Source organism: Abrus precatorius, unplaced genomic scaffold, assembly GCF_003935025.1.
Source record: "Abrus precatorius isolate BTA unplaced genomic scaffold, Abrus_2018 Scaffold1, whole genome shotgun sequence".
Taxonomy (NCBI): domain Eukaryota; kingdom Viridiplantae; phylum Streptophyta; class Magnoliopsida; order Fabales; family Fabaceae; genus Abrus; species Abrus precatorius.
The window spans coordinates 3,149,290-3,166,702 of record NW_020874291.1 but is presented as its reverse complement, the minus strand read 5'-3'; the positions used below and the strand labels follow the sequence as shown (position 1 = coordinate 3,166,702).

General features: G+C 33.8%; 1 protein-coding gene across 5 annotated transcripts; it reads left to right on the top strand.

The window, feature by feature from the left end:
• Positions 1–5,486: 5,486 nt before the first annotated feature.
• On the top strand, positions 5,487–16,177 carry LOC113855841 (serine/threonine protein phosphatase 2A 59 kDa regulatory subunit B' gamma isoform-like). Of its 5 annotated transcripts, XM_027487487.1 has the most exons (6): positions 5,487–7,002; positions 7,081–7,230; positions 9,482–9,488; positions 10,825–10,899; positions 12,823–12,863; positions 13,850–14,780. In XM_027487487.1, exons 1-6 carry the CDS (start codon positions 6,028–6,030, stop codon positions 14,255–14,257), a joined length of 1,656 nt encoding a protein of 551 aa, XP_027343288.1. In that variant the 5' UTR covers positions 5,487–6,027; the 3' UTR covers positions 14,258–14,780. The 5 variants fall into 5 exon arrangements, with proteins under 5 accessions (XP_027343288.1, XP_027343281.1, XP_027343274.1 ...); XM_027487480.1 differs by lacking the exons at positions 9,482–9,488; positions 10,825–10,899; positions 12,823–12,863 and having other exon boundaries at positions 5,487–5,770; positions 5,954–7,284; positions 13,868–14,278; positions 14,586–16,177; XM_027487473.1 differs by lacking the exons at positions 9,482–9,488; positions 10,825–10,899; positions 12,823–12,863 and having other exon boundaries at positions 5,487–5,770; positions 5,954–7,284; positions 13,868–14,793.
• Positions 16,178–17,413: the final 1,236 nt, after the last annotated feature.

The window sequence follows — 17,413 nt, the reverse complement described above, 5'->3', positions numbered from 1 at the left end:
AAAAATAAAAATAATTAAATATTAATTTTTATTATATATTGAAACTTTTTTTATTGTTTTTGGAATAACTCATTAATTTAATGGTCTACTAATTTTTTTTTTTTAATTGCTAATCCACTCTTAAATAGATCAAGTTAAAAAATCTGACCTATTTTTTAAATGAGATAAAGTCAAGCTAATATGTTTTTAGACAGATTTTTGGTAAGACAAGGCGAGGCTAGGTGGCCTGTTTTGCCACTCCTAGCATTATCCAACCTCTCGCATTTAGGAAATGCTTTCAGGAGGGGTGCCCTTACATTGGTTTAAACTCATTCCCAGCTGCATAGTTCCATCCTACCAGCGGCTCAGTCTCGCTGCCTTTCCTTTCTAGCTATCACTCTTTTTCCCCCAGAAAGAAATACATCACCTTGGCATTGAATAAAATGTCCTCGAGTCCATGTCGTGATAATAGAGCAAGGCCTGGATGTCGTTGTAGAAAGTCTAGCCCAAGGACCCCAAACAAGCTACGTAACCTGCTAGGGCTCTAATCGTAAACTGGTTATATTTATCATCAAGATGGGTATTGAGTCTGAAAAAAATAGGTTGAACTTATTTCATATTAGAAAGAAAAAAGAGCTGGCAAGTTTGGATCGAAATGAAATACTTGAAACCAGGTTTGGAGTATTTTTCTTTTTCTGCTTCAATAGAGGCACTGTAAGTGGAATAACAATCATTCGGCCGATTGCTCTTATCCTTCCAAAGCTGCAGATGGCAGAGCTACCGCATTACGTTCCGTTGATTGATGGGAGTATTGAACAACCAGCACAAGAGAGAGTAAAGAAGCTAAGCTGCCAGAGTGGATCATATCCCGTATTCACCAGCCAAAAAACGGGGGAGTCATCTGTATAAGGAGAAAAAAAACCGTCAGCTTTTAGAGAATCTTCCCTCTTCCATACTAACCCATTAGCCTGTTAGTCCGCCCTTAAATAGATCAGGTTAAAAAATTTGACCTATTTTTTAAACGAGATAAACTCACGCTAACCTGTTTTTAGACGGATTTTTGGTAAGATAGAGCGAGGCTAGGTGGCCTGTTTTGCCACCCCTAGCATTATCCAACCTATTTCACTTTAGACAAATAAATTCTTCAACATACCTCAACAAGTTCAAAAAATTTGGCAAATTTGCATTCATAAAGAAAAAGTCAAAATGCAAAACAAAAAGCATGATTGCGGGAGTGTCCTCTGGCTCAGTAGCTGTGGTAGTGGTTTTGTGTATATCTGGTGTGTGGAGTTACAGAAGAAAAAGGGAAATGACGAAGAATGTAACACCTTAAATTTAATTTTAAAATAATAATCTTAACAAAATGAGAATAATAAAATTTTCGTCTAAATATAATTTCTCAACACATAATTTCATCAACGTGTTTCAAAATAAGAAATGTGTTTCATCAACGTGTTTTAAAATAAGAAATATTTACAAATTTATATCAAACAACTGCTACAGGACTAATTCAATTACATCAGAGTTCTTAAATAATTTTCTAGCTCTATAGTAGTTTCATTCATCCCTTCACTGAGCCCGGTACTGATCGTCTTAGTCACCTAAAAAATAAAAGTAAGAATAAGTACTCTACACTATCCAACACACAAAAACATATAGACTCATCTTGCACGCTTTACAGGTTTTCTAACATATTCTACTCAAGTATAATAAATTGCAAACAATATTTTTTAAACATTCCATTTCAATTTACAAAATAATGCACTCACTGCACCAACAACATTTTATACACACGTGCACTCACTGCACGTAGTCACACTCACTGTGGCACTATGATCACAGTTTTACACCATGGATGGTCGCCAGTTACCCCCACCTCACGGATACAATGTGTGTGGTCACAAGTCGTTCGGTAAAGGTGTTAGTCAGAGACCGAGTCAGGAGGAAAGTGTGTGGGGGCCTGTGGTGCACCCACACTCACTGTTGGTGTCACCACCACCTTCTCTTTCCTAAGGTATTTTTATCGCCCCCATTTTTCACACCTCCAGTATATCACTAAACCATTCATAACTTCCAACATATTCACAATCGCATTTACATACATTTCAGCCACATTTTCAATTACATATAGTATTCATGTCCTCACACGGCATATATGCTCACATTCACCCATTTCACATTCCATACACACAACATTTCCAACACAATCCATATCCATCATAAGCATCATTCGACATCCATTACACTATACTTTACATAATATCACTACAATCAATCTATTCCATTAAAACACTCACATTCCAAACCATTCGCATTACAATACATAGCAAAATAATGGATTTAAGGACAAAAGAGATAGGGTATAGTCCCCTTTACCTCGGATTGAAGACCTACACACGAAATTAATAATGAAGAGGCTCTGCACATAAATTCCGTCCTAAATACATGGAAAAATCTCATGAGAACTAAGGGAAACTGATAAAACAAAGAATAAGGATGAGAAACTGAAACTCTAACCATCAAAACTTGCCTCCAAACACCTCAAACTCATTTCCAACCTTTAATCTTGCTCTCAAACATTGTGGAGGCAATTTAATTGGTACGAATGACTTGGGAACTGAGAGAATCGAAAAGAAAATGAAGAGAAAAGAGAAATGCATTTCCCAAACCCTAGACCCTTCAAATACCCCTCTGGTCGCGACACTCTCGCTACAACGAGATATTCTCGCTGCAGCGAGGGGACCTTGCTACAACGACACCTCTCTTACTACAGCAAAAATTTCAGAGGAAATTGCACTGTGGTTTATATAGAATCTCGCTACAGTGAGACCGCACCCTTCATTGTCACACTCCCGCTACAACGAGATATTCTCGCTGCAGTGAGGGGACCTTACTACAACGACACCTCTCTTGCTACAGCAAAAATTTTAGAGAAAATTGCACTGTGGTTTATACAGAATCTCGCTACAGTGAGACTGCACCCTTCATTGTCACACTCCCGCTACAACGAGATATTCTCGTTGCAGCGAGGGGACCTTACTACAACGACACCTCTCTTGCTATAGCAAAAATTTCAGAGAAAATTGCACTGTGGTTTATACAGAATCTCGCTACAGCGAGACTGCACCCTTCATTGTCACTCTCTCGTTATAGGAAGAACGCAACAGTTTCGTCCTTTTCTCTCAGTGCCTTCTCGCTATAGCGAGAATCCTCTCACTACAGCCCAAGGCCTTTTAGCTACAGCAAGAACACCCTACAGCACACACACTTAGTCAAAATTGCAATCAGTCCAGTACACCTAATCTCAATGCACAATCAGTATCCATATTTATTATATCTATATAGATATATACATATGCATGTACACTATCATATTCACATTATACTCATCTAATCACACACACACACATACACACATATATACACATATATATTTATATATTAATAATCAATATCACAAAAATTTGGGGCGTTTCAGAGAAGAACAAATGGGCAATATCAAAATCGACAAGGACTTTCTCCTCGTTGAGGAAAGCAAAAAAAGGAGAAGGGAGAGGAGGGGTATGAGAGAAAAAAGAGAAAAGAGAAAGGTATTTATTTGCAAATATAGAAATATAACTAGGGGTTTATTTATAAATATTAATTTTAAATAATAAAAAAATTTAAAAAATGACGTGGCATACCACATAGCTAGTGATTAGGCCTTAAGATGATCACTTGGAGTTCTAAGTTAGCTCTTTGTTAACTATAGAGACTAAATTCAAAATTTTTAATTTTTTAGGGACTACATCTTTTAAAAACTTTTATAGGGAATTATCACAAAACGACCTACATTTATAAAAATGAAAAACATATTTAAGCCTAAAAAATTTAACCTATTTTTTAAACAAGGCAAACTCTGAGCTAATCTATTTTTAGGTAAACTTTTGGTAGGGTAGAGCGAGGGGTTGGGCACCCCTAGTGTTATCCAACCCATTTCACTTTCAACACAAGATTAGAATAGAAAAAAAAATATATATTGAAAATGACAAGTATGTCCTTGTGGTTGAACTACGCAATTGATTAGATTGAGTGAGTCTAAAATGATGGGAATGGCCTTCATTAAGTAGACAACGCAACCCACTCCACAAGAATCAAACAATGACATATGAATGGTCCCTCTTTGGGACATTTATGGATTATGATATTTGGGTCCCAATTACCACCCAAAAATACTTGGTCTTGCCTTGCTTCTCAAATAAAACAATAATGATTTTTCATTTGAATTTTTCTATGGTGTCTTCAAAAATATATATTATTTTTATATTAATGTTTGTTAATGAATATTTTAAAAATATTATTTTATAAATTAATGAATAACCTTTTTATTAGAGTTTTAGGTGAATTATACTAAATATTAAGACGAAGGTGCGTTAGTAATATTACTTTCTTATTAAAACTTATTATTTCTAGTTTCTTAATTAGTAATTTGTAACAGTTGTCCATTTCTTTTTTGTGTTTTGGTACAAAGCTGTTCACGTGTTTGGATTTTCATTTATATTGAAGAAAATTATTATCATACATTATTATTAAGGTTGATTTTAAAGATATAAAAGTAAGATTTTATAAATAGTGCTTATATCATAAGAAAATATGAAAATACAATAAATATATATACTTTAAATTTAACAACATTTAGCGTTTAAAATAACCCTACAGTTTGTTAAGAAAAGAATTGCTTATTAAAATAATATTTACTAATATAAATGCAAGATAATTATATAAGATATATTAGTACTTTTTAATGCATTACACGGATATTATTAAATTAAAATATTTTTAAATTTGGAAATAATTACATAATTAATTTAAAATTTAATAAATAATAAATATTATTTTATTAATGTAAGATAATATAACATAATGAAAAAAATATATATATATATATATATATATTTTTTTTTAAAACTAATCTAATTTAAGTTACATCCAAAAAAATTCTTGTTTAAAAATAAGGAGTCACATTTAATATACAAAATAAAAATATTAAAAAAATTTAAATAAAAAAATATTTTTAATTTCTAAACGCAAATTATCATCTGTTATACAGAAATTGTTTATTAATTTTTAATACTTAATTTAAAAACATTAATGTTATGATTTATGTAAAATATTTCATATGTGTCTATATTCTATAGACACAATAAAAAAAATACTTGCTAAATGCTCCTAAATTTGAAGATATATTAAATATTTTTTCTAAGATATTAAATGTTATTTATATTTTTTTTAAATACATCACTAATTCTATCACTAAAATTAACATTATTTTACGTGTATAAGAGCACAAATACTCCTTATTTTTTATAACACAGTAAAATTTACCTAAAAAAAACTCTTATCATTTTTATTTTTTGACGTATCCTTTCATTCATTACAACTTCAAAAAGTGTTAATAAAAATAAATAATAAAAAGTGGGACACAGATGTCATTAAGCTCAGGTACTGCTCCTTTCCTCTCTCTCTCTTTCTGGAGCGTGGACCTGAAATTCAAACTCAAAAAGACATTTTGTGTTAAATACAAAACACAAACACAACCTTTTGCATACCCTTCTTTCCTTCTTCTCTTGTTCCATCTTTACACGAAGAAACGCACAAAGTCAAATTGGCTCATCAACACCTTTGTTCTTTTTGTTTTTATTATTCACACTAGGGTTAATGTGTTAAGTGCCCAACATTTCCACTTCACTTTTCTTGCGTTTTCTCCCATTTTCTTGCCCCAACCTGAGGTACTCTCAGTCTTACTCCCAGTGTAAGTACATTTGTCCTGTCAATTTATTGATGCCTGCTTCATTCAATGGGATTAGTGAATATGATTTTCAATGATAGTTTTGTGATGTGTCTTTTCTAATATGGGTATGGTTGCAAAGTTGTGTATATGACCCTGCTATGTGTGTTATTCGTTAATTGTGGTCGTGTTATTAATTGCATGCAGTTTCAAGGTTGAAATTTTGATTCGGCTGTAGAACAATCAGGGTTGGGATTTTTCTGGTTTTGGGTGTTCTAGATATGATAAAACAGATACTTGGTAAAATACCACGCAAGCCTTCAAAATCATCATCACATAGTGATTTGAACGGTGATGGAAGGGTAGTCAATGGTGGTTCATCATTAAACTCATTTCATGGGCACAGTTCCAGTGGTACCTTGAAATCCAATTCAAAATCTGCGAATACTGGTTCAGGGGGGTCGCAGTCGGGGAATGGGACTCTTGGGCCACACTTGACGAGTTCAAATACAATGAACCAAGCTAAGAAATTAGCTTCTGCAATTGCATCACAAGTTGGCCCCATAATGACTGCAGGAGTTTATGAGGCTTTACCGAGTTTCCGGGACGTGTCTAGCTCGGAAAAGCCAAATCTTTTTATCAGGAAGTTGCATATGTGTTGTATTGTATTTGATTTTAATGATCCAGCTAAGCATCTTAAAGAGAAGGACATCAAGAGGCAAACTTTGCTTGAGCTTGTTGATTATGTTTCATCTGTGAATTCAAAGTTCAATGAAGTAACAATGCAGGAAATCACGAAGATGGTGGCAGCAAATTTGTTTCGAACTCTACCTTCTTCTAATCATGATGGTAAGGTTGCAGAAACATATGAGCTTGAAGAAGAGGAACCCACTTTGGAGCCAGCATGGAGTCATCTGCAGATTGTGTATGAAATTCTCTATAGGTTTGTGGCTTCATCAGAGACAGATGCAAAGCTTGCTAAAAGATACATTGATCATTCATTTGTGTTGAGATTGCTTGACCTCTTTGACTCTGAGGACCAAAGGGAGAGGGAATACTTGAAGACCATTCTCCATCGAATTTATGGGAAGTTCATGGTACATCGGCCATTCATTAGAAAAGCTATCAATAATATATTTTACCGGTTCATATTTGAGACAGAGAAACACAATGGAATTGCAGAGTTGCTGGAGATATTGGGCAGCATAATTAATGGATTTGCTTTGCCTTTGAAGGAAGAACATAAGCTGTTCCTTGTCCGAGCACTGATCCCCCTTCACAAACCAAAGTGTGTCTCTATGTATCATCAACAGCTTTCATATTGCATTACACAGTTTGTTGAGAAAGATGTCAAACTAGCTGATACTGTTATTAGAGGCCTTTTGAAATATTGGCCCATAACTAATAGTTCAAAGGAGGTAATGTTCCTTGGTGAACTGGAGGAAGTTTTAGAAGCCACTCAAGCAGCAGAATTTCAGCGTTGTGTGGTCCCATTATTTCGTCAAATTGGTAGATGCCTCAACAGCTTACACTTTCAGGTACTTACAAAATTTGCCTCCTTTTTCCTTATGTGATATCTGCTTTAGCATTTGCCAATACCAGTGATCCATGCTTCTCTATTTCTGTCGTTCATTTACCTTGCCATTTGCTTCTCATGGCTATATTGACCAAAGTTATCAAATTACAATTGGAATTGTGAATTATAAATCATATTGCGGCAAGATTCATAAACACAGTGAAAAATAGCTTGAAATATATCATATAATTTATGCATTATGCATAGGATGCTCATTGTTTGAGCAAAAAATACTTAGGGTTCATTTGACATCACACCTTTGTGAACAATATTATCACAATCTGAAGAGGAAAAAAGTTTCATAAACTCTTCAATTAGCAGTTCAATTCATTATGATAGCAGAACTCTTATTATCAAAGTCTAGCCAGGATGAATAGGATGGGAAGTGGAGCATTAGAACCTTAATGATAGTTATTAATATTAGGTTAAATTATAATTTTAGACCCTATACCTAGCTTACTTTTTGTTTTAGTCCCTATAAGAAAAAGTTCTACAGTTTGGTCCATGTATGAAATTTTTTGTATAAACTGCTCCTCAACATTCATTGAAGTTATAACAGTGTTTGCATGTTTTTGAAATAGGGACCAAAATGAAAAATGATACGTTATGTTATGTGTAAGGGCCAAACTGCAGAGCTTTTATATAGACTTATAGAGAGGGACCAAAATGAAGTGCAATTATAGGGATTGAAACAAAAAATGATGTCAAGTATAGGGACTAAATTTAACTCCATTCTAACTTCAATAAATGGCAGAGGTTGTGATAAGACAGCTAAAATACAGAAATCAACATATTGCTCTAATCTAATAATTTTCCCAGAGAAAGAATCTCACTCCTAGAGAAATTAATAGCCAATGGAGAATCTGCAAGGAAATAAAAGCTTTTCTGAAAATTTTCTCATGTTTACTTAAACTGAATAAGGAACATATATAGATGAAAAGTTACAACTTGACTTCCTAAAAAATTTTAGCTGACTCTGAAAACCAGGAGTAATGAGCCTGGTCATAATTACTTTAATTTAAAAATAACTGCAACAAAGCACTAAGCTTGACCACTACGGGACATAGTCCATAAACCCTACTTAACAGGAAGAAATGACACAATGCATGAAAGAATAACTTCTGCAGATAAATACTGAAAATCAGGTGCTCTTATGGTTTGACCCATGTGCCCTTTTCTGTTGATATGTAATTAAAGGTTTATCAGATTGATCCATAAATAAATTTTCATATAAGGATAAAAATGTGTAATTTTTTCATGTAGAGAGACAAAGAAAAGTGGTGTCAAATGTAGGGACAAAATTTATAATTAAACCTTAATATTAATAACAAATATAGGGGGTGGCAGTTACAAGACAGTTGGAAGAATGGTGTGGGGCTTTTTTGAAGATTGAGAAAAGGGAGAGAATTGAGTTTCTTGGATATGTTGAAATTAGAGAGAGGAACTGAGGAAAAGAATTCCTATTTCACATCCTTCATCTGACTTTATACCATCTCACTTTGGTGTGGAATCAAGGGTAGATTCTACAAAACATATTTTTTATTCTATTTCTGTTCCAGTATTACATTATTTAAAAGAAAACACATGTTACTGTACTTCACCACAACTTTGGATTTGGGGAGAAACATTAATTCTTTCCATTTGTCTTACTTTGCTGATAAAAGAGTTATCCTTTGATTCCTCTGACTCCTCCATTTGGACAAATTTCTTCCAGAACATGAAAGAACCTGGTAGAATCTATTATGAAGGACCAACTTTGGCACACTCTGAACACGACACGGACACCGGGACACTACATGCATATTTTATATAATTATTATATATATTAAAAATTAAATATGATCAACATGATAAAATTTAAATTGAAAATTAAGATCAATATATTCAAACAAGTTATTTAACTTTACGATATCTATATGATAATGAGCCTCACAAAAAAAAGAAAAAAAGTAAGAGTAAGAGGCATGAAAGAAGTGCAGTGAGAATGGAAAAAGAAGCGTATCAAAGAAGTTGAGTAAACAAAATCTTTTAGTTCTAAATATTTTTAAAACATTTAAAAAATGAATTTTAAAATTTGAAATTTCTGAAAATAAAAAAAAAGAGACTGTTTTAATGCTGGCTGTGTCCAACCATTTTAAGGTGTCAGCTGAGTAGTTAAGCTGTGTTGAAACTTGAATTTTTTTTGTTTTTTATTTAGACACTTCCGTACAGGTATTGGACACATGTTGGGTGGGTGCCAATGAGGTGTTGGTGTCAGAAACGTGTCCGACACCATGACACCTCCATGGACAGCAGTGTCCATGCTTCATATGATAGACTTGAGCTTAAACTGAGGGCTGTAGATGATGTGGAGAGGGCTCAAGTGGGTCAGGCTTTGGACCTGATTCAGATTTACCCCAGGTTGGAAGGCGTATTCAAGGAGGAAGAAAAGTGTGATAGGACCCCAAGGATAAGATATGTGTACGGAAGGGTGAAAAGGATAGTGACATAGGAAATCATAGCTACTAGAGAGACGATGTAATTAGTAATATCAATTCCTATGTACCTAACCATGAGCTGGCAAGAAGGGTGGGGAGTTTGAGAATTCTGTTGGGCAGGGGTATGGTAAGAGTTCAGCAAAAAAATTAGTTGGGACTTTTGAGAGAGACTGAGCAGTGTTAAATTGCCTAGACCACTTGTTCTTTCAGTTTCTTTAGCACTCAGAACCTGTCATCACCTTGATACAGGCCTGGATTTTGCATTAATATATTATGATATACACATTCTGTTATTTCCTGGTACCTATCAGGGTGGCTCAATTGACGGGAAGCAGTTAATGGAATTAGTGGAAGTTGGAAAGGAAGTCTTGTGGATCAGCATAGGGGGTTTTAGTAGTTGATGTAGATTGTAGAATTAGTGTGCTGGAATTGCCTTATCCTAATAAATCTATTATAGCTATTCATAACAGACAGTTGAGAGTGAGGGTAATGGGGGCATGAGAGCATTCAGTTAGTTAGCTTAGACAGAGTGTGTATCTGTAAAGGAACACCTTGCTTTGGGAGAGTGTGTTTCCAATCTGGTACCACAAGCTAGGATGCAACAACAAACTAGACTTATCCCACTAAATGAGATTGGCTAAGTGGATAACAAAACATCATTGAGCTTAGTCTGAAACCAAATTCTTAAAAGATAGGATGAAAAGAATCTTTATTGCTCTAAAAATCTTTTTTGAACAACAGGTCAACAAGAAGGAAATAATTACAAAATTATAACAAGGAATTCGAGAGCCCTGCCCCTCTTTCATGATTCCAACAACTTCCCAAAATTGCCTTATCCACATCCTACTCCCTATTTATTCTCCCCCTAACTACCCTAACTTATTTTCTGTTTCACTTCCGTAATGGCCTTAACCCTTTCTCTAATTTAGGCCTATATTGAACTTGGAAAGGAAATGGAAAATTTCTCTAAAATAACATTTATTCCTTGTCTTCCCCCTTTTGCTTTTGTGATTTATTTTATTTTATTTTTGCTGTTTCTATGTTAGTCTACCCTCTTGATCATTATTCTTTTTCAATTCTAAATAATGAATTCCTCCAGAGTTAGTGTGTTTGGGGCTGGTCATTTGAGCTATAGTATGTTGCTTATTTGATAACTTAGAAGCTTATTTCATTGGCTTATAACGTTTTCTAAGACGTTACTTTGAGTAGTGTATAAGATTTTATCTTATTACGTTTTGTCCTTTGTTTATCTTTAATATTTTGATAAAATATCTCTTTTACCCTCTTCTAAATCAATAAATCCAATATAATCCAGGAAAAACCCTCACCTTCACAGTACCCATCTGCCTCCAAGAAAATTAACGTCGTTGCCTGTCTGCTGCACACAAAAGCAAAGCTAGAAAAAATTATGCAATAGTGCATTTCCAATAAAGCAAATCCCTACTGAATTTCATTCAAATTTTTTGTGAAGGATATCACACAAAATGACTTACCTATTATGGTTTATTCAAATACAGATTCTGCTACATGACTTTCACAACAGAGAACATCCTCTAGTGATGTGTGATACCTTTATACAGAAGAAAGAATCTTATTTATATAAAAAATCACCATGAACAAGACTATCATCTTGTAACTTCCAATTACATCACCAATTTGAGATGCAATGTGTTAGAACTGGTTTGATATAGATGGAAAACAAAACAACAGATTGTATTTATTCACAAGAATGCCCCCTGATCAAGGTGATCAAGAAACAGACAAAGATGTTACACTGTTCAAAGTGCATTAGAGAGACCCTGAACTCCCCAACCTTATAATGATCCTGTTCCCTTCCTGCCTTGCGTCTTATCATATTTCCTTTTATATACAATCTCTTACTAACCACCTCCAACTAATTTAGTTAGTTGGGTTATGACCCCCTACCCCTCTTAGTCTTTTTAACATACACTTGCTTTATTAATGGTATGCTATCAATTTTGTCCAGCTTGAGTTGAAAAAGTTTAATTTCACAGCCTAACAATGGGAATGTGACTAATTGGTTAGTGATTAGGCAAAGCCTTCTATAAAACAATACAGTTCTCAACACAACTGTAAAATATTATTAGAATGACCTAAACAACATGAAAAGATCAGGTCTTATCAATAATAATTTAATTACAAATAGCACATTATGATGTAAGTAGAAATATCAAAGAGACACACAAAAATGGGGTGCCGTTGACCACACTGCTAATTAATGTTATTTTTTATGTATATAAAATCTGCATAAACATATCATTTTACATTTATCAGTTTGTTCAAAAAATAGTTTTGCCAAACACTGAAGCTATTAATAGCACTGTTGCAGCTTGGAGTGGCTGTTGACTGCCATTGAAAAGCTAGAGTGGAGTGATGTGCAAAGAGAATGAAAACCATTCTTCCCTTGTTCCCTTCTTCTTCTTATTTTTTTTTTTTTTTTTTTTTTGTAAAAATAAGATTCTTACCTCCTTTTCAGACCTTAAGTTAAAGCCAGGGCTTTTACTAGTTTGCCATCCTTTGTTTAAAACCATCTACACTTTCTGAATTCAGAAGGATGCCCACCCGCCAGTGTCATTGGATACCTCCTTTGACAATTTTACAGCAACTGCAACTGTCTCTTTTGTTACTGGCTGCATCTATTTTTTTTTTTCTGGCCACATTCCAATGTTTATTTGACTTTTTATTGTTATGAATATATCATGAAATTTGAGTAGTATTTTAAATTTTTGAGTATTTGATGTGTTGCATAAATAAATTAGATAATCTGTTTAAAAATATCACAATAGCAAGTATCCTCCTATGTGCTATATGGCTATAGTGTCTGCTATGCCCACCCTTCTATCCGAGATTGATAACTATGTCAAACACTTCTAATTTAATAAGTCAAACACTTTTAACTTTTCATATTTCAACTGGCTTATCAGCAATGTTGGTTGGGCACAGCTGATAAAAATACTAGGCCACTTTTGGGTTTGGACACTGTTTTGTATTTTGGAGATAAGAAGTTATATTGAAAATTGGAGATGAATATTTTTTAGCTCTAGTTGTAATGGACGTGACTTGTAATTTCTTAAATTGTGAAACTTGTTTGCCCATGTAGAAAATCTAAATAAACAATTTAATAACCTTCATTTTCCAATAAAATAATGCAATCCTAATTCACTACTTCAACAATTGAGTATAATTGTTTGAAATTGTCAAATAGCTCACTACAGTCTCCCTCTACCCCTTTTTAAAGGTAGAGGGAAACCTGAAAAAACTTTAGAGGAGGTTATTAAAAAAGATCTTTTGACTAATAATAGTTATGAAAATTTGGTTCTTGATTGAGTTCAATGGTGTTGTGTAATCCTTATAGCCGACCTCAGCTAGTGGGATAAGGCTTGATTGTTGTTGTTCTTATAATTTTAAGTAGGTCCCTATAACTCACTGTGGGGCAAAGTTAGCAACCCCATTATTTAATTATTTGAAATTTGAAAATATAAAAATTCTGTTAATTTTAACATTAAGGGAGATACATATTAATGTACATTGAATGGACTATGTTATTGGTTAATAATATGTTAGAACACTCAAAGTTTCAATTTATCCTCAATGAATTGCAAGTTGTATGAACTAGGGCTCTCTTTGTTGTGGGCTTGTGACTATGATCTTAAAGTTGAAATTTTTATTTTTAATGATAACCTCAACATATCTTATTATGATGGGCCTTTTTATGAATTAATGATTCAAATTGACTTGATAACTGTCTTATTATTGTAAAATAATCCTTCGACTTTGTTCAAAGTTGGACTACTGTTCCTTTTATATATAGTTGCTTTTCAGTTGAAACTTGTGTTTATGATAAAAACAAAATTTGTTAGGTTTGTGTGTATATTACTAGCTGCTTTAATTTGCTATACATAATTAACTAAATTATTTCTCTGGAGTTAAACTGGAAGAGTCAATGGAAGAAAATATATTCAGTGGAAAATATCTTAAGTGGAAGTATTTTGGCAAAATTAAATTTTACATAATGAAATTTTAATGTAGACTTGGTTCTGTCTACAGGTAGCTGAACGGGCATTGTTTCTGTGGAACAATGATCATATTAGAAATTTGATCATCCAAAACTGCAAAGTGATATTACCTATAATCTTCCCTGCTTTGGAGAAAAATACACGAGGCCACTGGAACCAGGCTGTTCAGAGTTTGACCCTGAATGTGAGAAAAATATTCTCTGATGCAGATCCGGCACTCTTTGATGACTGCTTGATGAGATTCCAGGAAGATGAAATCAAGGAGCGAGACAAGCAGGAGAAGCGGCAATCCACCTGGAAGAGATTGGAAGATGTGGCTGCATCTAAGGCTGTAAGCAATGAGGCAGTCCTTGCCTCAAGTTTTGCATCCTCAGTTGCCATCACTGTCAGATCAAATCAACTACCAACTACAGGTGGTTGAGAACTATCAAATATCTCAATGGTAAGTCCAGACCCCATGACTTGGAACTAAAGTAAACGCATCCAGTTGGAGGTATAGCATGCTTAAACTTATTTCAGGGAATGAGTGGGGTTTTGTGGACATATGGTTGCTCCTGGTTTCTGGGCTGTCTTGTCCTTCAGCAATGGGGCTCTCCAACCATGTGATCTAAGGGATCTAATTTTTAATGGGCAATGCTTGTTTAGATTTCTAACGGCTGAGATTGTGCAGTATTACAAAAGCAATTTTTTCTGTTTGCAATCTTTCTTCTTCCTGTACTTTTAACATTTGTAAGTTCTACTATTTCCAGCTTTTAGCAGCAAAAGATCTCAAGCCACGATGATAAATGTACTTCCTTCTGTGAGTTGCTACTTGTCTTATATTTCTGAGCATGCTGGCGGATTTTTTTTAAGAGCGGTCATGGCATGTCTGCCTTTGCTGCTTTTGTTGGCTTTGTTCGTTTGTATTATCTAATAACCTTTTCGGCTCTTCAGATCAAATAATATTTAATATTAGGGTCTTAAGTTTTATTGGGTAGGTAATTAGGCCGTTAGTGTAAACATTTGAGATGGTTTAATTATGATGATATTCAGTTTTCTTGTTCAGAGAATGTTTGATAGTTAAGTCGGAGGAAACACTGTCGTAGAAGCGTAAGTTTAATTGGGAAATATCCTGTAAAGAGGAACACTATATTGTATCAAATTTTATGTGAGATGGATCTAAGAGGGCTTCTCTTAGCAGATTTTGGTATGGTTTTTCCTTTATTAGATCGTGGTTTCTTAACTTTCTTGATAGATACCCATTAGTTTTTGACATTATTTAATTAGTTGGTTCAAATTAGTAGTTAGTGACAATAATAAAAGGGTATCATTTGTTTAAATAGAAGAGAAGAGGAAAGGAAGGCATCTTGTCATTTTGAGAGGAAATTACTAGCTTAGTAATTGGGGTTTATCCCTATTTCTTTGTAATAAGATATCAGATTTATACCAATTGGTATCAGAGCTCTAATCTTAAAGCTGGGGTTAGTGCATAATTGTGAATTAATTCACTATTTAGATTTGACAAGAATGAAGAAATTCTTGAAGAAATGAAGAGATTGCAGATTGGGGAAGGGAGATTGAGGATGATCGCCTTAATAGAGAAATCATTGAAGTATCAGAAGAGTTGAACAAGGAACAACAACTGTGGAATCAAGAATCATGAAACAGGAAAGGGAGTTAAAAATTAGAAGCAAAGATGAAATTGTTAACACCAAGAACCAAGCCTTTGTTGATACGAGGGCTGAAGAAGAGAAAAAATCCGTCAACAATTTGGGTCAAGAATAAAGAAGCGGAAGCATGATGGCGAAGTTTCTGTCACTAAAACTTGAGATGTGAGTTTTGGAACAGTGGTTGATAGAACAATAACAATGGAGGCATCAACAAGAATCTGAGCATAGGAAGGAGAAAGAAAAAGAGCTACACAAATGGGTAAAGAGAAGAGTTGGAATTCTGGAGAAGGAAATTATTCCTCTCCAAAACTGAATGCTTTCTATGCAAACTCAACAAAATGCAGTGAAGGACTTCAACGATCATCAATGTCACAATGGAGCGTTGGGACCTCGTCACATTTTTATCATGAAAATAATATAAAATGAATGGTTAAATAAAAATTATTTATTAATAATTAATTTCAAAAGAAGATTCTGAAGCTAGTTTCAAGATAAATTCTCAAAGGATCCAAGTTTGGATGCTCTCAGAATGGACCAAAACTGAGTGAGTTCTAATTTGTTTATAGCCAAGTTTTGAGTTCTTGTAAAATGACGTGTGGCGAGAATCAGTAGCATAAATTCCAATGATACAATGCGCCACAGTTATTCATTTTGTAGCCAAGTTACTGGTGCTATTGTTGGTCGATTTTGGGACAAAAAGTTTGGTTTAAATGGGTTTTAAAAAAAATTAAATTCAATCCAATTAAAAAAAAAGTAGTTTGGATTGGATAATTTTATTTTAATTTTTTTTTAAATTTCTGGAAGCATGTTGTGTAGGTTTCCGGAAACTGAATTTCAAAATTAAGAACATCGGATACTTTCGGAAGTTCAATTCCAAAAGCTTTGAAACCTGAAATTAAATTTTGAAAATCTATTTACATGCTTCTAAAAGTTACTTTTGTTTTGTCTTCCAAAAAATTAATTTCTAAAGTTTATTTTGAATTTTGTAATTTAATTTATAGAAGATACTTTGGTTTTGCCTTCTAGCAATTAATTTTCGTAAGTTACTTTGTCTTGGTTAACTCCAGCATTTTCTAGACATTCAAGTATTATGCATTATTGATCTCTTAAAGAGAGTTAATATGGAATCATGCAAACTAATGTCCTACACCTATGATTTCTAATCTTAAACTTTGTACATATCAAGGAACTTGTTTTTATGATTCTCACTTGCACAAATCGATAGTAAGAGCACTACAATGTACCACTGTAATACGACTAGAAGCCACCTTTTATGTCAACATGGTCTGCCAATTCATGCACAATCATTTGGAAACTCATTGAAAGGCAGTTGAATTGGCACAATCTTTTGGACACTCATTGAAAGATAGTCAAATGCATTCTTAGATACCTTCATAAAACTTAAGAGTTTGGTTTACAATTTAAAATATCCTCAAACTTTCACTTGTCAACCTCAAGATTTTGTATTCACTATTAGAAAAGCGTTGATTACAGAGGGATTTACAGATATATTTGTGGTTTTTTTTTTAATTTTTTGAAAAATTTGTCTATATTACAGAATATAGACAGAAATTACAGACGGATTTTTTCGTCTGTAATTTGAAAAAGGGAGGGAAATTTGGAGCGAGAGTTACAGACAGATTTTTCCATCTGTAAATGCACTTGACAAATTTACAGACGAAAAAATTCGTCTGTAACTGAACCTTTAAAATGTACCGTTTTATTAAACCATTTACAGACAGATTTTTCTATCTTTAATGTCTGAAACCCATAAATTCGTGCCTCCCCCTTCCCCTTCCTCATTTTTCATAAATCTCTCTCTCTCTCGCCTCTCTCTGTCTCTCTCTCAAAGAGCTTTAGTTTTTTGGCCTTTGCGAGTGATTGGAGCATCCATTTGAAAGATAATTTGCATCATTGTGTTCCTGGTA

Coding starts and splice junctions, on each gene's coding strand:
- LOC113855841 (XM_027487487.1), top strand. CDS start 6,028: ATGATAAAACAGATACTTGGTAAAATACCACGCAAGCCTTCAAAATCA. Junction 7,003..7,080: donor AAGAACATAAGCTGTTCCTT/GTCCGAGCACTG, acceptor TGCATTACACAG/TTTGTTGAGAAAGATGTCAA. Junction 12,864..13,849: donor ATGAATATTTTTTAGCTCTA/GTTGTAATGGAC, acceptor ATTTTAATGTAG/ACTTGGTTCTGTCTACAGGT.